This window comes from Podarcis cretensis (assembly GCF_951804945.1).
Source record: "Podarcis cretensis genome assembly, chromosome: 13".
Taxonomy (NCBI): domain Eukaryota; kingdom Metazoa; phylum Chordata; class Lepidosauria; order Squamata; family Lacertidae; genus Podarcis; species Podarcis cretensis.
The window spans coordinates 13,132,858-13,156,294 of NC_137182.1; the positions used below are offsets into that span (position 1 = coordinate 13,132,858).

Here is a 23,437-nt window from a genome sequence, read left to right on the forward strand (position 1 = left end):
TCCTGTACCGCACAACATCCAGCCTAAGTTCATGATACTCTAGTTGGTCCTAATAAATGTATTATCTTTAAAAAGCCAGTTTATACTTTATAGGACCTATTTATTATAATAAAAAGCAAGGTCATTGCTTTAGTGAATCACCTTTTACATCTTACCTCCATTCTGCTTCAATAACTGAGCTTTGTCTCAGCAGAAACAAGAAGGAAAAGTTCACTGGTTAAGTTAGCAAGACCAGGCTTTAGAATTCATCGGTTTAGTTTGCTAGGCATGACACCCATTCTATATATCCCCAGAAGCTGTGCTTCCAATTACAGGTGCATAAATCTCCTTTGCAGAGCAAAAATAGGATGACAGCTATGTTACACAAAAGCTCTACCATTTAAGAGTGCATAAAATTTTAATTGGCAACAAAACTAGAAGAGCAAACATGGACTGGGGTTCAAGTACAGTGTAAGACACACAGGCATACATAAAAGTCCTGCATCAGCTCCAACCAGACAGATGCAGCATTGGCTCAGTGCTTGATTGAGTGAAAATGATTAAGAAGAAAACAGCTCCCCTGGGGGTGGGAGAGAAATGGAAAGAAAAGGCTTCACTACACCATTTGGGGAAACTTCAGAACAGCAAGGTGTGTAGTAGACAGGAATACAGGGGGAAAGTGTTCAAGGTTCTGCAAGTTTTGTCATCAACCAGCACTTGTCCTAGGTGGAAACTAAAACTGGAGTGGCAAAGCATTTTTAGAATGAAAAGCTACAGTGAACAATGAACACTCGTGCCCCTAAGAAAAAGAGGGTAGAATTTTGGCAGAGATACAGAGGAGTTTTTTAAATACGTTCAATCTGTGTTGGAGAGACAGCTAGGAGCAACATCCCTTAAACTCCTTACCCATCTCTTCCAGCAGAGTACATTTTAAGTGTTTCTTTTTTTAAAAAAACAGGAGTGCACAGCACTCAGATCCACAGATGGAGGTGAGCCATTACAGCAATACTTACACTAGGGGAAAATGCTGGCTTTGCTAGAAAGTGACTTGAGTCCTGCCTTTCTGGTTTGCTGTTGGAAACTTTTAGCACCATAGAGTTAAGTCTACCATTCCCATCATACTTTGATTATCCAGTGGGAAGGGAAAGGGGGGAATACATTCAGCATGGAATGCAGCTGTTGCAAATGCTACCTTCACTTTTGTCTTGCAAAGCCGAGTTTTCCATTGGGTAAGAATGCTTTGCAAGTAATATATGAACATCCAAGCTGATTCCCAGCTCTCTCAAAGGCAACCCTTGACTAGGAAGCTACAGCAAGGAACACCCAAACATCCTCCCTAAACCTGGAGCTCTTGCAACAGCACAGATATGGCAGGGGGAAACTGGTTCAATGGGCCATCATTTTGAATGCAAACCTACCAAAAGCTGAGCTAGAAGTCACTAGCACCACATCCTTACTGCACTCACTGCACTCCCACAGTCTATACTCCCTGGGTCTGGCTCCAGTGTGTCATCTAGACCACCTTCCTATGGAAGACGTAAACTGCAGTATAACATCACGACTCGGTGAGAAAGGGAAGTGGTGTTACATAAGTAAACCATGCCTGAAGAAAGCTTGCTTTCTCTCAAGAACTTCTACACTTTATATGCTTCCTTCTGTTGGAGGTCTAGAACTCCCAGTCATCCATCTCAAGCTGCTCCAGATGGGAAACCAGTCCAAAAATAAGACTAGGGTCTTGTGCCTGCATGCCTTCAAAGCTGGTGATAGGTGTGACAGGATACAGCAGTTCAGGAAGCGCTTCAGAGGCACGGCGTTTGATCTGGAAGACATGGGAGAAGGGGAAATGCTAAATTGAGCAGAATTAAGAATTCCAAGCCAGAGTGAAGAGGTGAAGTGTAACTTACACCCGTCTTACTATAGTCATGGGGTAGGGTATACAACTGCACTTTGAATATTTGGACATTCTCTGCACGTGCTGTTAATTTAGTTTCATTGACTATTGTGGTCTCCACTGAAATAATGAAATAGAATTCTGGATTTCATTAGTTTCATAGCTGCTGGGAACAAACAGAGCTTGGCTGTTGCCTTCATGCCCTGTTTGTAAGTGTCTCTGGGGCATTTGACTGCCCACTGTTGGAAATAGGACAGTGGACTAGATAGATCACCCAGGGCCCTCTTCTGTTAGGGGACGAGGAGGTGGCATTTGTGGAAAAGTCAAGCCAGGTTGAATTTTGTATTGGGTGTTCTATCCAAACACAACTGGTCTTGTTTCCTCCAATATACCCTCATATTCATACATTTCCCACCTTTTGCAGCATTTCTGAATGACAACCTCACTGGGGGGGATCCCAACAGTTCCCTGACTTCCTGGTAATCTGGTTTCACAGTGTAATCCAAAATAAATCCAACAAGTCATTAGTATACGGGGTGGCTAATGTCTGGGCTGGAGCCAAGCAAATTTCTCCCCTCCCCTCCCCAAAATGTCGGCAGTGTCAGCAAAAATTAAAACCAGTGCTGTGGTGTGCAGGGTGGTTTAAACCCATCCACTCCTTCCAGAAGCCTGATGGGGATGCAAATCACCCTCTTCTCATTCATCAGATTAAACATCTGATGAGTGGGGAGAAAGCAGTAGAACACCCCTTCCTAGCGGATCAACACAGATGTGTGCAAATGAAGAGAGTGGGGTGGTCACATACATCACTAAGGGCTGACCAATGTAGCCCTTGAGCCAAAGAATTGGTTAACCACGCCTGCATTAGAAAAATGGGGAAAATTACCAAATTTTGTATAGCTACAGGCTCAGCACAATACAACAAAATAAACTCAAAAAAAAAAAACCCCAACCCACCCACCCCCATCATGCATTGGTATCACTGATAAATTGTATACAGCCTGAGTGATATAACTGGCAAGGGATATTACCAAAGGACACTGCTATTTGTTTCAGGCTAGTGGCCAGCAGCAAGGCCATTGCAATCACATAAGCAGGATTGCATGCATTTTCTCAACAGGCAGACAAAACTTGAAAAACAAAAATTTCCTAACCTTCAGAGTAGGATTGGGCCAGTGCTTTTACTAAGGGGTAGATACTTTAGCCTCAGCAAGGCTGGGGGAGAGACAGAATAGTGTTGGAGCAACTCACAGCCAGTGAGGAAGGGAGAAAAAAGCCCCAAAAATCCTGAGTTGCAGGAACAATCTCCTTGGCTCACTGGACATATGTAGCAAGGTGTGCTTTGTGTTCCTTGCAATCCCTTGGCCCTCTTGCCCACCACCAGATCAAAGTGCCCTCATTCACCCAAGGGTTGTAATAAAAACCAAGAGCAGCTTCCGAGTTTCAAAACCCTAGAAAAGTCCCATTATCACAGGAGAAAGTTTCAATAGCAACGGGGTCCCCCCACCCCCGGTTTCTGGAGGCCTACTTTCTGCTACAGCATGATGGGAAAAAAGGAAGAATATTACTGGGGCAAAAGTGTTACCTGTTTGAAAAAGGAATGGTTGAGCAGTGTACTTGCGCTTGGCCTGTTCAAGAGAATAACAAGAAGGGGTGGCGTATCAGTACAAGAAGGAACAAGGATGGAGAGAGAGCAGTGAATATTATATTTTATAGCTTCAGGATGGTGAAGCTATAAGAAACACTCGCCCACTGTTTGTGGCTTTCCTATCTGCCCCAAGCGAGAAAAAGCTTTGGAACGTCCATATCCAGGTTAATGAAAGAACAGTGGGGAATAGGAACTGCAAGGGACATACAATCCCTGTTCCAACTACATTTGATAACACCTGAAAGCCACCATCCTCTCTATCAACCTGGGCTAGTAGTTCATCTAAGAAGTTTCTTGCTGTGGCTACATCAACGGCTATCCTGACTGTATCAGCACTGATCACAAAAGCCATTCTACGTCTGCACATTTGGAACAGGTGAATACATTCAAGCAGAGAGGACAATTGCATACTTTGTTATTGCTTTGCACCTTCTGAGAGCAGATCTGTTTGATAAAGACTTTGAATGTCCCCCTTTTACCAGCCAACACCATGAGAATCTGCTTTATAGGGATACGCAAACAGCTGCTTTGATATATCTATTCATCAAGCCCTGCGGGATGTTTTAGCTCAGTCTCCCCCACCAGACACTTTACAATTATCAAGTGTATCCCCTGTGCACCCTAATTAGGGAGTTTCCAGGCCTTCCACCTTCTGGTGACAGAACCTAGGTTAGAGAACATGGATCCTACCAAGTGATGTTCTTCCTTCTTCTACCATCCCACTAGCATACTATTAGAAAAAAGGCTTCAATGTATACCAAGCATAACATAGGTCTCCCACATCACCAGAGGGGATGCACCTTTTCAAACCTTCCTTACTCAGTGAGATTTCTTTGTTTTTGCTATACCTCAGGTCTGGGTTCCTTTGTAGGCATTGCTCCACAAAGTGGTGGAAGGAGGGTGAGAAGGTACGGTGGTATGGATGTGGTGCTGCCTCGCCATTAGAGGCCCTGGCACTGCTGGCTGCCATGCCTTCCCCCAGCCCAGTGCTAACCCCTGAGCGTGATGGCTTCATGGTCAGCTCCTCTGGAGGAATAGTAGTTGTGTCCAGCAGGCAAGGGACAGTGCCATTTAGCTTCTCCAAAAGCATCTGAAGTACAAGAGGGGGAAAGCAGGTGCATTTGGTTTACCAGAAAAGCTCGCCCTACAGTAACACGGCTAGTGCTGCAATACTTTTAGCTCTGATAATAGTACAGGCGGGGGCTGAAGCAGAGCAGAAAATTCCCTACCTGAGTTGCAGGCATATCCTTGAAAGGGACATGGCCATTTGCCAGCTCACAGGCTGTTATTCCTACACTGTAGATGTCAGATTTTGCATCATAGCCTTGGAGATTCTAAAAGGATAAAATGAAAACAATGTGCTTAATCCATTGTGATGTGACTCCTGTTTAAATTGTGGTGGAAATTAATTAAACAAAGAATCTATCACTGCTACCTACAAAAAGACAGCATTTTAGGAACAGAGGAAGCTGCCTCATACTGAGTCAGATCACTGGGTCCTTCTAGCTTAGTCCTGTTTACACCAGGGGTTGTCAACCTGGTCCCTACCGCCCACTAGTGGGCGTTTCAGGATTCTAGGTGGGCGGAAGGGGGTTCTGCAGCACAAGCTGAATCCTCCTTTCATCAAGCACTGGTGGGCGGTAAGGAAATTTTACCATCAAGAAAGATGTATTAGTAGGCGGTAGACTATCCCTGGTCTACACTGACTGGCAGCCGCTCTCCAGGGTTTCAGATACAAGTTCTCTCCCTGGAGACATGGGTGTAGCCAGGACGTTTGTTGGGCGGGGGCAGAACTGACATGATTGGTCAGTTAGTTAAGTATTTCTATTGTTTTACATGATCTAGGGGGGCAGCTGCCCCCCACCCTGGCTACACCCATTCCTAGAGAGGCCAGGGATTGAATCTGTCACCTTCTGCAAGCAAAGCAGATGCTCTACCCCCGAGGTGTGGCCCTTGTGCCAATTTTATATGTGCTTTCAGTGCTACTTCCACGTTACACAAAAAGACCCCCCAGGATCTGCTCAACAGGGGAGGAGGAGGTGACACCCCTAATCTGTGGCTTAAGCTCAAGCCCCTCAGAGTAAGAGTTCACTTTTTTTTTTAGAAAAGTAGAGTCAGTGAGGTGGGAGGTTTACCTGAACAGCTACCTTAAGACTACATAGTTGGGGTATTACACAGAACAATTCGTTTTATCAATGAGGCACATTTGGCAAAAGTTGGTCCTGTACACTCGAGGGCTAAGTAAACGAGACTAAGAAAGACTCTAACATACCTGCTGCAAGACCTCTGGGCTTAGCCATGGCAGAACCTTGATGCTATACTTGGGGAAATCATGAACTACTTTGAGACGCTGACCATGACTGATCATGCTTAGGTTACTGCGCAGGCCAGAGAGGTACACCTTCCCATCTGCAGAAATCAGGACATGACTGGCCTTCACGCTCCTGCATACAAAGAGGATAGAGAGAAAGCAGCAAACACACAGTAAACCCCAGTGGTAGTTTGCGTTGTGCCCTCCGACAAGAAGCAGGAGCAAGACAACTTCAATTCTCCTTTTGCCTAATTATGTTTCCAGTCCCATGACATTTTAACATTTCTTATTGTTGTTTACACCATAAACTCAAACCAGCTTCAACTCCATTTGACTGTACTGTGGTACCTCGGGTTAAGTACTTAATTTGTTGTGGAGGTCTGTTCTTAACCTGAAACTGTTCTTAACCTGGAGCACCACTTTAGCTAATGGGGCCTTCCTCTGCTGCTGCGCCGCTGCTGCAGGATTTCTGTTCTTATCCTGAAGCAAAGTTCTTAACCCAAGGTAAAATTTCTGGGTTAGTGGAGTCTGTAACCTGAAGCGTATGTAACCCGAGGTACCACTGTAATGCCTACCAAACAAGCAGTCCAGGAAACTACAGCTCTACCAATGGACTATGGTTTTTTTAAGAAATTACACTCAAATGACTACAACTTCCTAAATCTTTGTGGGAAGCTGAGATACTAGGCCTCATTTCAGAAGAGTTAACTTTTGCTTTCTATTGCTTAAAGGGCTTACCTGTGAACATATCCCATATGGTGAATGTAATCAAGGGCCTTCAAAACACCTTGGAGGATATAAGCCATAGCTAGCTCACTCATCCCATCCATAAAATGTGTACAGATTAAATCTTTAGCAGAACCTACAAAAAGGAGAAAAAACACAAGGTGCTTCAACGGTTCCAGAAAAACTAAACCCAGTTGTTTTAACAATTGCTCCTCTCATTGTTTGTAGAAGACGGACACATGCATAGACCTGCCTTCAGATGCCAGAGGGAATAAGTTTAAGCACATATAACTACACTTGAGAAGACTAAAGTAATTTCTGGTCCAATTGTCTCTAATAGTACCCCACCCCAAACAAAACTTCCTCCCTTGTAGAGATGACATTAGCAGAGAGAAAGGTTAAATTTGATTGAACCAAAAGCTGGTTACAAGTACAAAAGCTAAATTCTATCATTAGAAAATTCTCTTTTTCCTCAAACAGGGAATTTTTATCGCAGAAGATGCTTTGAAACCTTCATTTGCTTTTAAAAGGCTTTCAAGTTTCCCTTCCTGAGGGTTATGCTTACCTCAAAATGACTGAGAGACAGAGAGGGAAGGGCCTCACTTGGAATTTCACCATCCACAGCCTAACAGAATACTCTGTCTCTGAGGTTAACATAAAACTTTCCTGGAAAGAGCACATGCAGAGCAAATACTGAAAAAAAGGAAGCTGCCTCACCTCATTTACAGCACCATAAGTGCATAGGATCATTGTGGGTGTCTGAATGTGTCCTCACATCAAACCTATATCCTGTCTAATGATGGAGGAAGGTTCAAGTTTTACTTACCATAGGCCATGAAAGATGTAACAACCCACAGTTCATTGTCGGCTATGAAGGCTGCTTTATATGGCACAAGATTTGGGTGGCTGAAGAACTTTGAGACATGAAGCTCACCCTGAAAGCAAAAAATGATAAGACAACAATTATTTTTTTTAACAAATGAGTAAAGGAAACTTGAAGAGGTATGATACTCTAGGGGAAAAACAATTGGCCAATTGGCACCCTTTCACAACTTATATCATGGCTTATTGCTTCTTTTGCCAGTTAAGGGTACAATCAGAATTTGGATACTTAATCCGCATGAATTACTGAGACAAATAAAATAATAAAAACACCATTGCACTGTAACAGGAGTAAACCAAACCAAAGGGTCAGCAATAAAACAGCATTTTGCTAGTAATTTTATTTGCTTAGCTATTTATACAGCAGGTAATATTTGGAAACAAGCTAATCAAGGTTTCTTATTGTTTAATCTTGTAAATTGCTTGACAGCTTTGACTGTTTTTAAATAGCTAGCTCTGCTGGCCAGGTGTTTTCTAAATTTGGGGTACAGCTCAGCAAAATATATTATGTGAATCAAAAGATACCAGCTTCAAATGAAGGTGCCCTCTCTTTTTACAGGAAAATACATACATACACACATACACTATATACTTTGGCAAGTTTCTTGCTCGACTGTTCACTATGCATTTGGACACTTGTTAAGATATTGTAACCCAATTCTTCATAATGGATCTTAAAGATTAAACAGTGGGTTTTCATCTATGTTTGGATACAACTGGACACCATTTTGAATCAAGATGGCGGACTGAACCTTTCAAAATCGTCCTCATTCTAACCACTTCTTTCAAAACTATCAAATTGGGTATGAGGCTACTAGCAGATAATAATTGGGAGGGGGGTTTGTTTCCTCGTAATTTATTCAGACTTGCAGCCTGTATTACTTTTGAGTGCTCAAAGATAACGTTTACAGGCACTTAAAAAACCCCAAACTTCAGTGGGTAAGACTTACACTGGCTATCACCTTTAAACATTTTAAAGTAATAAAATTCTATTCCAAACCAGTGCTTATGAACAATCTGAAACTAAATCCATGTAAGTCATAGTTGTCAATGATGGATTATCTATGTGTTCTCAGCATTAACAGGATCCCAGTATATTGAAAGAACATATTTGCAGTCCGTGGTGTCTTCGTGACCCAATTTTGCTCCTGGATTGTCATGAAAGTTTTTCTTATCAGCTACAACTAGCAAATGCCCCTACTTGTTAGATAGGTCACTGTTAATCTCAAAGATTAATTACTGTAATATACTATCCATGGAGTTGCCCTTGAAGACCACTTGACATTTCAGATGACAGAGAATACAGTGAAATTCATAATGCATTACTACATTATAAGCAACCAATAAACTACAATATAAAATGAACAAAAATATTGAGTCTTTCTGTGGTGCTTAGGACCTAATGATTCATTCTACTAACTCTTCCCCTCTACATCATGAAGTTGTTTTTATCTTACCAGGGACTTATGTCTGAGCAGACATGCATAGGAGCCATTTAAAGCTCCAAATCTTCCAACTGTAAAAGCAATTTAGCAGTGGAAGATGTTATGGAAATGCCTTTCTTGTAAGTTCAGGAGGACAGGAATTTGTTGTCTATCTCTGTTTCCCAACTGGGAGTCTTAGGCAGGATATTCCAAGGGGGCCAGAGGTGAAAATCACATAAATGGGGGGCCACAGCACGAGGCTAGGGAGCCATAGAGGGTCATGAGAAGTGAAGGGGGGAAAGCATTAAAAAAACCCTGATCGGCTGGCTATCACAAGAGCGTAAGGGGGCAACCTACCAGGGCCTAGCGCTTCTTTTTGCCACATGTGGTTTCTTGGAGCTGCCCTGGTTTGTTTCTGGCGGGAGGGGGCGATCACTGAGGCTCCAGTTTGGCCAGCAGAGCCTGTGATCCAGTACCTCCAGGTCAGGTAAGTCTGGGCGAGCCAGAGTTGCTTGTTGCTGCCGCCAGTGCTGGTCCTGGGGGCAGCCTGGGCCTGACTCTGCAAGGTGCAGGGTGCAATCCACTGCAGCACCTAGAGGATCAGGGCCTTCAGATGTTGTCGAGGGGCGTAGGGCCCGTCAGCAGCGTCTGTCCAGCTCTGCAAGGCGTGGGGTGAAATTCACCCCAGAGCCTAGCTGAGTGGGACATCTGGTGCTGCTGACTTGCATCTAGTAAATAACTATCTACTCACAAGAACGCTGCACTGAGTTCAGTAGGCCTTACTCCCAGGTAAAGGTGTGTGGAGCTACAGTGTTTTATCTAAGCAGTCAGGTTCCTCCAGATGACAAGATCTTTTTGCAGCAGGTCAGTCAGGACCACTTGCTTTTTAAAATTTTCCCATATATACCAAACTCCCTGTGTGCCTTTGGGACTGTATCTACTGTAGGTTTCCCCTACTGTATCAAATAACTCGGGTTAAATAAGTGTTGTTTACTTTTTATAATACATGGAAGATGGATCTCCCTCAGAAGGTTCTAGACTCTCCTTCCTTGGAGATTTCTAAGCAGAGGTTGGATGGCCATCTGTCATGGATGCTTCAGCTGAGATTCCTACCTTACAGGGAGTTGCACTAGAAAGATGATCCTTGGGATCCCTTCCAGCTCCATGAGTCTATGTTTTTGTGCTTCAACAATATTTCATTACAGTGGTACCTCGGGTTACATACGCTTCATGTTACACACGCTTCAGGTCACAGACTCCGCTAACCCAGAAATACTACCTCGGGTTAAGAACTTTGCTTCAGGATGAGAACAGAAATCGTGCTCCGGCGGCGTGGCAGCAGCAGGAGGCCCCATTAGCTAAAGTGGTGCTTCAGGTTAAGAACAGTTTCAGGTTAAGAATGGACCTCCGGAACAAATTAAGTACTTAACCCAAAGTACCACTGTATGTTTTTATCATTTTATGCAATTGTATTTTGTATGAATTATAAAAATTATAAAAATGTTCTATTTACAAACAAAACCTTTAAATAGCTGCCTTTCTACCGGTAGGACGGGGGTGGGGGCATGAGTGTAGCCAGGATTTTTGTTAGGGGGGCAGAATCTCAGATTTGTATTGATTTTCACTTAGTGGGGGGGGGGCAGTTGCCCCCCTCCCCCATCTAGGCTACGCCCATGGGGGGCATAGAAAGGAAACAAGTTTGGAAGGGGGCTACGGGGATAAAGGTTGGGCACACTGGTCTATCTAGTCTTAAGACAGAGACTTTGTCAGTTGTTCAGTTCTACAACCCAGCCACTAACAGATGAAACAACACTATATAGAATCATAGGGGCCTAAGAAAGTGGAATGTCAGCAAAGGAGTGCCATTTGCCACAGTAATTCAGACTGAATCAAGGTAAGCATCTCCAACTAAGGACAAAGCAAAGTAACAGCACAAGATTGCTACCTCTACCTGCAAAAATGCCACCATCTCATTGGTGCAGGCCTCTAAGTTGATCCTCCGTACAGTGACAAACTCTCCTGTTGGTTTATACCGTGCAAGATTCACTATCATTAGCTCCTCAAAGCCCTTGCCTGAAAAGATAAGAGGCATTTTTGTCACAATAACACTTTCCACAAAATCTTAACTGAAGCATTTTCCTGCTGGGAGTTATCTATTTTTGAAATTATGGTAGAATTCAGATAAAACCTATCTTAATCTAGGTTCTAAAGCTGAATTTATCAGTTTTCTTCCTACTTATTTCATTTTGTTAATATGTTATAGTGTTCATTTATATACAGCTTACTCATTTTCTTTTTGACTCTTGTTATATTATAAATCAAACCAAGAAACAGCTAGCAGAAAACAAAGCAAATGACCAGCTTGTTATAACTTCCCTCCGTTAAATGAAATGGAAATGCTAAACTTCTACAACACAAATTTTCAAACAAACAAAATGCGTACCACAGTGGAATACCTGCCAGTAAACAATGTCTGGAAACAATAAAAATCATTCATTCTATCACAATGTTCTTTTATCAATGGAACTTAAGTCCTGGCAAACTTTTCACACTGATTTTAATGGATTCTATGTGTGACTAACTTAGCCCTGCTCTAGCTCACTTTTTTATGATTTAGACTGCATGATAAATCATCATTAGATAAAAAACAATCATGAAGGATGTTACCCATCACAAGGTATGATCTGAATATTCAGGAGGCCATCTCCTTGCTAAAGCTTAGTAGGTCTGGATACAACAACAACAACAACAAACAACAACAACAACAACAATAATAATACTCCACCCATCTGGCTGGGTTTCCCCAGCCATTCCAGGCAGCTAGTCAGTGACTGAATGAGTGATCACCTGGGAAATAGATGGGCACTGTCTTGAGTTTCACGATGGAAAAAAGGCAGGATATAAATGTAATAAAATAAATACAAATACACTTTTTTTTAAAAAAAAAATTGTTTAAATTGCTATGACAAGTTACTTTTTCTATGTGATTTATCTGAAATTAAGACAACTCTCCATAGTAAATTTCATGGTGATACAATATTTGTACAAAGTTAATAACTGCAGAATGTTAAGAAGTAGTCACACTTCTAAATCCCATTTATTATACTCCTGCAGCTGTATGATGCATAAAATTAAGGAGTAGGGTAAGTGAAGCAACCACCTTGAAAAACAGTGGGTTGGAAAATCAGCTCAGAATTTTTTTTAAAAGCAAGTCTTCAGAAGAAGTCTGAATTTGCCATCTCAGGACATGACAAGTTTGGGGAGAGGGAAGAGGTGTCTGGACAATTATCAGTGTCTACAACAGCAGGGCAGGTTTCACAAATGGATCTTGAATACAATAAATACCTTGCAATATCCCTTGCCTGAAAATGGAACCTGTTCTTCTCAACACGCAAGGAATGCAAGACAGATATAAAACCTTATCCATTTCAAAGTGACTAGAGGGAATTTAGGAAGTAGCACAGGTGGAAAGAGCATTGGGCGTTGCTGTACTGCATCAGAAATGGCAAGGGAATGGAAGGTGAACAACAGCAACTGATTAGGACTAACCCCACATGTATGAGTGACCTGACAGATGTCCAATTCTGCATTTTTGAGATTCTGTATTCACCCCAGAACACACTGACTCCTAATCCCAGCTTCACCTGAAATAGCATGGGGAGGGCAGCATTTGATTGCCCAAGAACCAAAACAATTTCCTCCAGACTCAGCAAAAACGCTGAAGCTGGAATGAGAGAGGTGACAATGATGATGGGTGGCCTGGCACCTCCTTCCCAATACCCACCCACCCAGAAGTGTCCCAGTTTCCCTAATGTCTCAGTACTGCATTACAAGAGGATGTTTCTAATTATTTGTCATTTTGTGGCTTAACAGTACAGTATATGCCTAGAAAGAAAACAGCAGCCAATATCAGTGCTGTTAAAAGTAACAGAACCTCAAGAAAGGATAACGTTATTCAACTCATAAACAAAGTCAACTAAGGAAATGAGGAGAACTTCAGTACTATGAAAAGTGAAATACCCAAAACTAAAATCAAAACATTACCTATTATGGTCAGTAACTCATAACAATTGCTGTCGGGCAAATAACAGTTCATGGTGTCCCTTTTCGGGGAGGATGCTATAGATTCTGAGCTTGCTTCATTGGTCTGGAAAAGAAAAGAGTAAGATGCAAGAGACTAACAGGACAGGGTTAGCTTTTCTGTATGACAGTTTTGAATACACAGTACTCAAATTGCAAGGATGTGGTTTGTATGCTGGAGAATCTCTCCAAAATATCATTTATAGCCTTTTGTAACCTTAGGATACAATCCTATACACAAGTCCCAATGAACTCAGTGGAACTTACTTTTGAGGGGGCATGTATAGGATCATGCTCAGAGTTCAAAAATCTCACTGCTCTCACAGCTTATGATGTATGGTCTCCTTTGCTACCTCATATAATCAAATTCCCTCCCAGAACACTCTTGTGGCCTGCCTTCTCAAAACCAGCACACAAAAAATCAAAATCCAAGAAATTTACAATTTTCAGATGCAAACATTTCCACATGTAGATTTGAAATCTGGGTTTAGAAGTGCCATGCAACTTTAAAACCTCCTGTCACCACTTTCCGTCCTACAGGAGGTACCATAATATCTCAAGTTCAATCTTCATCTCCTCTAACTAAAAGAAGAAATAAACAGGGCTAGGAAAGACTTATGACTGAAATGTGGAGAGCCACTGTCAGTCAAATAAGGCTCTTAAACTAGATGGATTAATGGTTCATATGTTCCTACCACAGCTTTCAAAAGGACAGTCATTGTATTTCCTTTGTAATCTTACTGAGAAACCCTTGTTTTTTATTCACTTCCCTTATTTGTGCTTCAATTGTCTGAAAAACACAATGCACACTGAATGCACTTCATAAATGGGAAAATGCCTGTAATAATAAAAACAGAGAACCTGCAAAGAAACTCAGATACTGGAAATGAAAAATGAACAGGAAAAGTCAGACTTCAGCATAATAGCAGCTGTGTGTCTAACAGTGCAACCTTAATTATGTTTACTCAGAAGGAAGTCCTACAGAATTCAGTGGGGCTTACTCTCAGGCAAGTGTGCTTATGACTGCAGCCTAAAACTCTTTTAAGATGAAGGCAGTTATGTTAGTAAAGCATAAAGTTTTGTATTGTAAAAAATAGCTAATCTGCTATTTTTACACATCAAGATTCCCTCCCCCAGTACAGTTTATTATGACATTTCCTCCCCCTCTTCCAAAACTTTTTAAGGTATTTTCTACATCTCCACGCAGAAACAGCAACTGGTTGAAAAATTCTATCCATGCAGAGGAACTCTACTGAACTTGGTATTTTATAAACAAGTAAAAAAGCTTAAATTAAAATGCTACTTGTGAAGTACAGCACACAAAAAGCCCCTGCAAGAAAAACAAATACAGCTGCCCGCAAGGGTTTCAACACAGGACCTCTTTTGGTGTAAATGGCAAAAATTTAGAAAGCAGGAAAGAAAAAACCCTTCTCCTTCTGATTTTATAAAATACTCTAGCCTCTAAACAGATGGCTTTTGGGACACTTAAATTTAGCTGGACCTATATTTTAATAAAATGTGTTTGGAAAAATTAGATGTACTTTTACTAGTGTGACTGGAAAGAACAGAGCCAAGACTGGAAAAAGAATCTTGTGTACAAATTAGCAACTCAAGATTTAACCACCAACTCCAGTCTCTTCTCCCAATTAATCTCTTTAGCATCCTTGGCCCACAACCCCCCCAAATACTACCTTGTTCATTCTCTCCATACCAATATAACACAAGCACCCCATCCCTAGACTCCCATGTGAGATCTTCCCAGCTTCACTTTCTCTAGTTCTTAGTCTTCACTAACCTTCATATGCTCAGATTCTACCATTTTTCCCCACTGCCCAGTCTGCCTTGCCTACTTCAGCCAATATCGCTCTCTGCTGTCTCCTCACTCAGCTTTCAGCCTGCCTGACTGCTTTATCTTTCCTTCTCTCCCTATCAACAGTATATATATATAGCCCCTTCTACTGCTAGATCATGTAAAATACATCCCTCATTCCACTTTTCTCATTGGCCCTTCCTTACCTTAACTTCCTGTCAACTCTTGTCTTATTTTCCTCAAACCTACACCACCTATGATTTTGTTTCTCAGCTCACTGCCTACTCTGCTCCAATTCATTAGCTACTCTGGCTACCAATTACCTGTGTCATAACTTCCCAACTTTCTGGGCCCTTTTCACAGGCCTTGGATTCCCTTCCTACTCAATAGCTCCTCTTGTTCCTACATGGCATGATTTCCCCCAGTGAAAATGACCTTTCATATTTCTCGCAGAAGCTGCACGTTGTCGCAAGGTTGTAAATGATGATGTATTTACCCTGAAGAGCTAGAAAATTTATGAACATTCCATGACATCACAACAGTTCAATAAATGGTATGTGTGTGTTGCAGTCAGACAGGCAATTATTAGTTTTACACTGTAATCCTATATGTGTCTACTCAGTGGGGCTTTCGTCTAGGTAACTAGGGATAGGACAGTAGCTGTGGACTACCAGATGTTCCACATATTCACATTGATTTGGAAAAGTAATAATCCTAGGTGTCAGCAAGTTGGCCAGGTCCCTGGGATTTTTCCAGCTCTGGCCACAATTGTGATAAGATAGTGCAAATTGATTTTGGCAGGCCATTAACTCTTGAATTTGAGCATAGGCTGAGAAAAAGGATGGTTTCGAATATTTTAAAATAGCTGTTCAACTATCTCACTTCCAGATTTTCTTTTTTAAACAGGAATTTTATCGTTTTGTTTTTTTAAAAATACAAGATCAGCTGAACAGCCATATAATTTTACATTACTAGTGTAAACAACCATTTAAAATCCAGGATTTAAGGCTAAAATAAATCTACATGCCACACACCAAAATCTTATTTCCAGGTTGAAACCTTGTTCCCACAAATGTAGAGCTGAAAATATTAGATGTATAAATAAGGCAAAATGGAAAAAAAATGTCATAATGTCCACAAATCTCCATGCAATAGGCCACAGCACCACAGCCTACAAAGGTCACTTACTTTTCTCCGAGAGTCACCCGGAGGCTGCTCTGGAGTAAAGAAATCAATCATTCATTCAACTGTGTTTTCTTAAATAGATACCCATTAAGAACAAAACCAGAATCAGTTCATTTACAAGAGATATTCAAATAACCTCAAAAGGCCATCATAATCTACACTAGCGTCATTCTGACCACTGCTACTGGACAAAAATAGTAATTCCTTGCTGGTTTGGGGGATCTGATTTATGCTATTTTGTTCCCCTAAAACTTATCCACATAAACAGCTTTAAACTGAGAGAGACTTCAAGCTACACTTCCCTTCCCTCAAAAGGCATAACGCCATTTGTATAGTGTCCAATTCTCCATCACAGGGAAAAAAAGAAATAGTTTGAGATCCTTGCTTTGAGGCTTTAACATTGTGAGTTGGAGCCTCAACAACCCAACCACAGCCAAGCAAGAGGGAAATATGAGGACTGCAAAACTGGAGCCAGGAGCCAGTTCTGAACTAGCTTATACAGGCTTACTCACAGTTGGCATATGGAAATCAATGGATTTTTCAAGCTCATCCATTTCAATGAGTCTACTTTAAATTTGAGGATTTTACAATCCACAAGCACTTCTGAATCTGCTTTTTGTAGATAAATCACTTTAAATAGTCAGTGCTAAAAGATATGGGAAGGGAAAGAACCTACTAAACCAGTGATAAGAACACTGGAGAAAAATTAAGTTTGGATGGCCGAATTCAGAAGTCAGGGCAGATTAAGTGCAAATAGATGTTTTGTACTGATATCTAAAAAAACCCCCCCAAAGCTCATTATGCAGATAAGCCATCTGCCCTAAAGTCAAATTATGACTAGCTTAAAGGAGGGCAGCTCAAAAGATGGCCTTCAAATCAGACCTGGGTGCAAAAAAAAAAAAAAAAAGAGGAAAAAGGGAGAGGGTTCACATGAGGCTCAAAACCCATGAAAGAAGCAACATGACATAGTAGACAACTTGTCACCCTAAAATTTCAGAGACCTGGGACAGATTCAGACAATGACTCACTAGGGCTCCCTTGTCAAGCCATTACTATTTAGAGACTTTTTGTAAGTTGCAATGAGATGCAATTCAAAATACTTTCCAATCACCTGGCATGAAGGCAGCTTTTAGAGGCGTTATGTATTTTTTGTTTAAAGTTCAGCAATTTCACAGTTGAGTACTTTTAGATTTATTTGACGGATGCTCTCCAGACCCAGTGATGTTAATGTTTACCGTATTTTTCGCTCTATAGGACGCACTTTTCCCCCTCCAAAAATGAAGGGGAAATCTGTGTGCGTACTATGGGGCGAATGCAGGCTTTCCCTGAAGCTTGGAGAGTGATAGGGGTCGGTGCGCACCGACCCCTCTCGCTCTCCAGGTTTCAGGAAGCTATCAGCAAGGCTGGGGAGCCCGCGGGAGTTCCTGCAGGGCTCCCTAGGCTGCGGATAGCAGCCTGCCGCCCAGAGCGCTGGGCGCTCTGAAGCAGAGCGCCCCGCGCTTCGGGAAGATATCCTTTTCTCCTCTAAAAACTACGGTAGGTGCGTTGTTAAAAGCTCGGGCTTCCCCTGCGGCTGGGGGGGGGTTTAATTTCCCCCCCTTTATCCCCCACCCCAAAAAATTAGGTGCGTCCTATGAGCCGGTGCGTCCTATAGGGCAAAAAATACGGTAATTTGTTGATAAGTCTGGGAACAAGCAATTGCTACTTTGAAAGTGTCCCTATGTTTAAATTCTGCCTGCATGGGCAAAGCTTACATATCAAGAAGACTTCTACTCCAGCCTTTCCCTTGATATGTTAGCTTTCCAAACAAGCAATCTGGCACATTCATTCTGAAAGGGTATTTGTTTGGCTTGGGAGATCTCTAATCTCATGCTCATGGAACACTGGAATTGGCTCAAAGAATACATTTTAATTTCTAATCCAGAATTTTGTTACTGCAGAATGGAATAAGGGTCATATCTGGTTAATTATAGCCACTTAAGGCTTGAGTAAAAGGGATGCGGGTCGCACTGTGGGTTAAACCACAGAGCCTAGGGCTTGCCGATCAGAAGGTCAGCGGTTTGAATCCCCGTGACGGGGTGAGCTCCCGTTGCTCGGTCCCAGCTCCTGCCAACCTAGCAGTTCGAAAGCACATCAAAGTGCAAGTAGCTAAATAGGTACCACTTCAGCGGGAAGGTAAACAGCATTTATGTGCGCTACTCTGGTTTGCCAGAAGCAGCTTAGTCATGCTGGCCACATGACCCAGAAGCTGTACGCTGGCTCCCTCGGCCAATAAAGCAAGATGAGCGCCGCAACCCCAGAGTCAGCCACAACTGGACCTAACGGTCAGGGCTTGCTTTACCTTTAAGGCTTGAGTATTTAAGCAGAATTTGTGGTGGAAATCTCTTAATGGTCCTATAAACAGGTACAGTTTCAAACCAATGTATTAGAGTGACTGGAAATGTCTCTCATTGAAATCCAGTCAAAATAAATGGTAAGAGCACAATCCACATTAGAGAAGCTCCTGGTACTGCAACTCATGAAACAGTGGACAGATTTTGTAAACTAGGAGCAGAGAATCTTTGTCCTATTGTCTTTGCCCCATGGGAAAACTCAATTGTGAGCCAAAGCCAACTGAGCAGCATTTCTATCACAGTAGGATTATATAGCTCTCTCTCTGTACAACCCTGTCTCTGTGGGTCACATGAAATTAAGCCAAGAGCCACATCTTCCCCAACACCATTTGTCTTTTTGAGGTTCCTCCAGGATCAGAACTGAAATTACATCTACAGATGTGCTGTCAAGTATTTAACTTACTTTCACAGCACTGAGAAACATGGAGCACAGCTAAGGAAATAATTGATTCATTTAAAGCACTTACCTCCAAACAGTTCCAACTCTCTCAAGCCCTCAAAAATGAACTTCTCGGACATCCACCGCTAGAAAAATAAACCCCACAAAGGCATAACTTAATGTGGCACCATTTATTTTAATTGCACTTAACCAATGAAAAAACCTCTGTTGACGTAAAATGCAGCAACAAAGAGATTGTTCAGACATAATGCCTTGATATTACACCTAAGGCTCCCATGCAATCCCCCATGAGGCCTGCTGTTTTATCTGAACCAACGCACTATGGTATGCAGTGTAAGCAAAAGTTCTAGTGTGCCATTTCAGACAAACAGTAAAACACGGTTTGCCTCAAATCAGGATCAGAGGAGGGAACTGCTATGTGAAAGGGGAGAGTGATTTCTTACTGCTCATTCATGGTTTGCGATTTGCAAAAATCTTCCCTCAGTAACAACATCCTGCCCTCTCCCCAGCTTACCTAATTTCAGACACTTTTCTCCCACCCTAGCTTCAATATAGAAAGCCAAGATAGAAAGAACAGCACCTGAATGAAGCAAAGGAGATAAAGTGTTCATTCCCCCCACCCACATTTTTCTCTTGATGTTAAAAGTGTGTATGTGATAGAAATATGTGAACAAGCCTGGCTGGCCCACGTTGCATCTATTTTGTTCATGAGTTGTGTCTAACTTGTTCCACTGGCTTCAATGAGGCAAAGTCATGACTAAGTTTAACTGAATCAGCAAAATCGTTTTGTGGCAACTTGGAACAATCTTACTAAAAATATAAAAATCCCCATGCCTATAAAAAGAAACTGTAGTGTGGAGTTGAAGTTTTTTCACTGTTAGAAATGCATTGCTTCTTAAGATTAATTAGTAACATAATGAATGAGCACAACACAAGTTAAATCTGGAAACTGAGATTGTTAAAATTCTAGTCCAATCTAAAATCAAACTTGTAATTAACTTTCCTCAGGTGATTTCTAAGAAGCACATACATATATATGTGTACAACTCTTCAGGCAAGCTAAAATTACTATGGTAACAGTTTTCAGTGCTTTAATCCCCTCCCCAATCGAAATAACATAAAGTTAAGTGTATGCTATTGAGTTACCATGTCTTAAAATATCTATAAGTGCTCCAACAAAACTAATGTCCTGTATACATGAAGGAGCGTCTCCACCCCCATCGTTCAGCCCGGACACTTAGATCCAGTGCCGAGGGCCTTCTGGCAGTTCCCTCATTGTGAGAAGTAAGGTTACAGGGAACCAGGCAGAGGGCCTTCTCAGTAGTGGCGCCTGCCCTGTGGAACGCCCTCCCAGCAGATGTCAAAGCAATAAACAACTATTTTACTTTTAAAAGACAACTGAAGGCAGCCCTCTTTAGGGAAGTTTTTAATGTTTGATGCTGTACTGTTTTTAATATTCAGTTGGAAGCCGCCCAGAGTGGCTGGGGAAATCCAGCCAGATGGGCGGGGTATAAATAATAAATAATAAATTATTATTATTATTATTATTATTATTATTATTATTATTATTATTATTATTAATGCTAAGTAAATGTCTGGATTTGTTTAAAAATAACATTTAACCCATGCTAAGTGTATGTTGTTGAATTGTTCCTCAAGTCAAATATTTCACAGCTACTTTTCAGAAAAAACAACTTTCATATATTTATATAGCATGTAAAAATTAAGATGGCACACATTTAGGAAAGAAAAAAAAAGTTAAACAAACATGTTAAATCAGCACTGAGTCTAGCTGCTTAAACTGCATGACATTGTGTTTACTACTATGGATCTTCTTTAAGATAGCAGTGGCCAGTTTTGTCAAAAATGGTCCACCTAAAAAGAACCACTTCACACCCAAATCATAATTTTGAACCGAGTGAACTTATCAGTTCCAGCTTGAAACTAACTGTATCTTTCCTCAAGAACATTGTTTCTTTCCCAGAAAGTACACTTAGGATTGCAATCAATGTGTGCTGTTCCTAACTTCTGTCATCACCCTCACAGGATGAGATGCTTTCTGAAAAGGAAACGTGAGCAGGGTGGAATCTAGACAGATATTTAAAACGTTGTGAAAATGCTTTTTAAAAAAAAACATTTTGAAAAAATATGGGATTTGCCATAGCTCGCCATCAAGTGTCACATTCGTATATTGCACTTTACAACACACTTAAAACATTTTATTTGCAGCTGTATAGCTGAGTCCCAAGTCAACACAGCTCTGTCTCATAAAGCAAGCCCTATACCTTGAAAGGACGTGCAGAGAAATGCTAATTAAATCGTGAAAGTGTTTGACACTCACCCTAATTCGTTCGGGTTTACTTACAAGGAAAGACATGGAATCCAGACTTGGTAATGCTACTCCAAAGGCATGAAATGTTAAAATAGGCCTGATAATAACAAAACAAAACAAAAAAAAAAGGCAGAAAGTGATTCACAAGGCTGTAAAACAAATGGGCTCCTTCTACCTTAATTCCAACCAACAGTACTTTTATTTGGTAAAGGAAAACTCTTAGTAGGGGATGAACCAAATAAGCAGGGCTCCAAAAGGTGGTGGGAACTGTGCAATGGCTTAAGTACTGGGCTTAGATCCAGGAGCACCAGACACAAATGCCTCTGCAGTTGTCATGTAGTAATAAAAATCAGATCAGCCAAATCTAATTACTTAAAGAGCACAATGTGAATGCTGGTGATAGGAACTATGCAGAGAGGGCACGGGCGCAAACAAAACACATACAGGAAGGGTGTTTTGCTAACGCTAGCCTTCTCGTTATTTCTATGGGTATGCCATCTTAGGACTCCAAACCGAAATGCCCAACAGTAACTTTTACGGCGCCCCTACAACTGGAGATGCAGGAACAAAGCACCTTACGTAGGTATGCAAGGAGAGGGGGGAAATCAAGACTTTTAATGCACAAACGTTGCAAATGTCTTGCACACCCCACTCCCCAAATTCAAATGCATCTTTTTCATCTTATTTGTTCCAGGTAGGGATCCTGCACAACAGAGCTGGCGAAGGAATACCCAGCACGAGGCTGCAACTGGGGCAAGCTCTGCCATGCAACTGTCTAAAGCACAGGAGCTCTGCAGGAGCAAAAAAAGGTTGGCAAACCCCAACTATCTACCTTTTTTCAGAACCCACTTCGCTGCTGAGGTTGCTGATGCTTCTCTGTTACCAGGGGTGAAGCTAAGGGTTCCTTCCCACCCCTCACAGCTTATGTACAGTGGTACCTTGGGTTAAGTACAGTGGTACCTGGGGTTACATACGCTTCAGGTTACATACGCTTCAGACCCAGAAATAGTGCTTCGGGTTAAGAACTTTGCTTCAGGATGAGAACAGAAATCGTGCTCCTGCGGCAGCAGGAGGCCCCATTAGCTAAAGTGGTGCTTCAGGTTAAGAACAGCTTCAGGTTAAGTATGGACCTCCAGAACGAATTAAGTACTTAACGTGAGGTACCACTGTACTTAATTCGTTCCGGAGGTCTGTTCTTAACCTGAAACTGTTCTTAAGCTAAGGTACCACTTTAGCTAATGGGGCGTCCTGCTGCTGCCGCGCTACCAGAGCACGATTTCTGTTCTCATCCTGAAGCAAAGTTCTTAACCCGAGGTACTATTTCTGGGTTAGCGGAGTCCGTAACCTGAAGCGTATGTAACCCGAGGTACCACTGTATTCTATAGCATTTTATTCCCTAGTTTTCTCCCTCCTACTGACACAGGGCCTGCCCAAGACATTTGGGTGCCTGAGGCGAACCCCCCAAAACGGGGCGCCCCCTTCTTCCCTGCCAAGGGAAAGCAGCATGAGAGAAGGAACCTGGGGGACGGAGAGAAAGAAAAGATGGACTCCGGGAGCTGCCGATTCTGAGGACCCTGCCGCCTGAGGCGGTCGCCTCACCTGGCCTCACGGGTGGGCCGGCCCTGCTGCGCGCGCATGCGCAGACGAGAGACCCTTTCTTCTCCCAACGGTCTCCCTGACCGGGGTCGATACGGAGCAGGGAGGGAACGCGTTTGAAAAGGAACCGTTGAGAGGGAGGGGGGCGGCACGCGCGGCCTCCTCTTCCTCCTCACGGCCCTCTCCCGCCCTCACTCAGCCTCCTGAGGGCCGCTCCTCACTCACCTCAACACCTCTCGACTGGTTCCCCTCAGCGGCCCAGCGAGATAAAGAAACAGTGTCCGGTGTGTGTGAGGGGGAGGCGGGGCCAACGACGCCACTGGCGCAGCGCTACGCAGCTCACGTCGCAGCCCGGCGCCTTCTCCGCAAGGTAACCCGCTGCCGCTTTGAAGCTGGGGAAGGGAGGGGGCGGAGAAAAGCCCTGCGCCGTCCATAGAGAAAGGGTTGGAAATGGTAGAGTGACAACGCTCGGCTATGCAGATGCAACTTCCGGGTTCCTTTCAGTCCTTCCCCACCACCACCGTTTTTTGGGCTTTGCCCTTTCTGCGGCCGGGCGGAAGTGGCGACTGCCCGGGGTAAACGGCGAGGAATCCATGGCTCTTGGGAGGCAAGGGTTCGAATCCCCACGAAGCCATGACGTTGGGCCACTGGACCATATCTTAGCCTTACCTACATCACAGGGTGGTTGTTGTGAGAATAATGTACTGCCTCAAGCTCCTTGTAAGATAGAGATGTTATAGAAATGCAATAAATGAATTTTTTATTGTTATTAATAGTGTG

The 23,437-nt window shown here is 42.5% G+C and overlaps 1 protein-coding gene across 7 annotated transcripts; it reads right to left on the reverse strand.

Moving 5' to 3' along the window:
* Window positions 1-378: 378 nt before the first annotated feature.
* Window positions 379-23,075, reverse strand: STRADA (STE20 related adaptor alpha). 7 transcript variants are annotated; one of them, XM_079949715.1, is made up of 13 exons: window positions 22,883-23,075; window positions 21,095-21,158; window positions 18,797-18,854; window positions 15,940-15,968; window positions 12,906-13,008; window positions 10,813-10,934; window positions 7,382-7,490; window positions 6,568-6,691; window positions 5,791-5,962; window positions 4,748-4,852; window positions 4,367-4,608; window positions 3,456-3,498; window positions 379-1,798 (listed from the first exon to the last, which is right to left on the reverse strand). In XM_079949715.1, the coding sequence occupies exons 2-13, from the start codon at window positions 21,104-21,106 to the stop codon at window positions 1,646-1,648; spliced, it is 1,272 nt and encodes a 423-aa protein (XP_079805841.1). In that variant the 5' UTR covers window positions 21,107-21,158; window positions 22,883-23,075; the 3' UTR covers window positions 379-1,645. The 7 variants fall into 7 exon arrangements, with proteins under 7 accessions (XP_079805841.1, XP_079805840.1, XP_079805842.1 ...); XM_079949714.1 differs by having other exon boundaries at window positions 21,071-21,158; XM_079949716.1 differs by lacking the exon at window positions 22,883-23,075 and adding an exon at window positions 22,661-22,684 and having other exon boundaries at window positions 21,071-21,158.
* Between the last annotated feature and the right edge of the window lie 362 nt (window positions 23,076-23,437).

What these genes read in the sequence shown, in the direction of transcription:
- STRADA (XM_079949714.1), bottom strand. Translation starts at nt 21,106, where the DNA reads ATGTCTTTCCTTGTAAGTAAACCCGAACGAATTAGG. An exon ending in GTAAACCCGAACGAATTAGG is followed by an intron (nt 18,855 to 21,070) that starts GTGAGTGTCAAA and finishes TTATTTTTCTAG; the next exon opens with CGGTGGATGTCCGAGAAGTT. An exon ending in CAAAGGAACCCAGACCTGAG is followed by an intron (nt 3,499 to 4,366) that starts GTATAGCAAAAA and finishes TCTCTTGAACAG; the next exon opens with GCCAAGCGCAAGTACACTGC.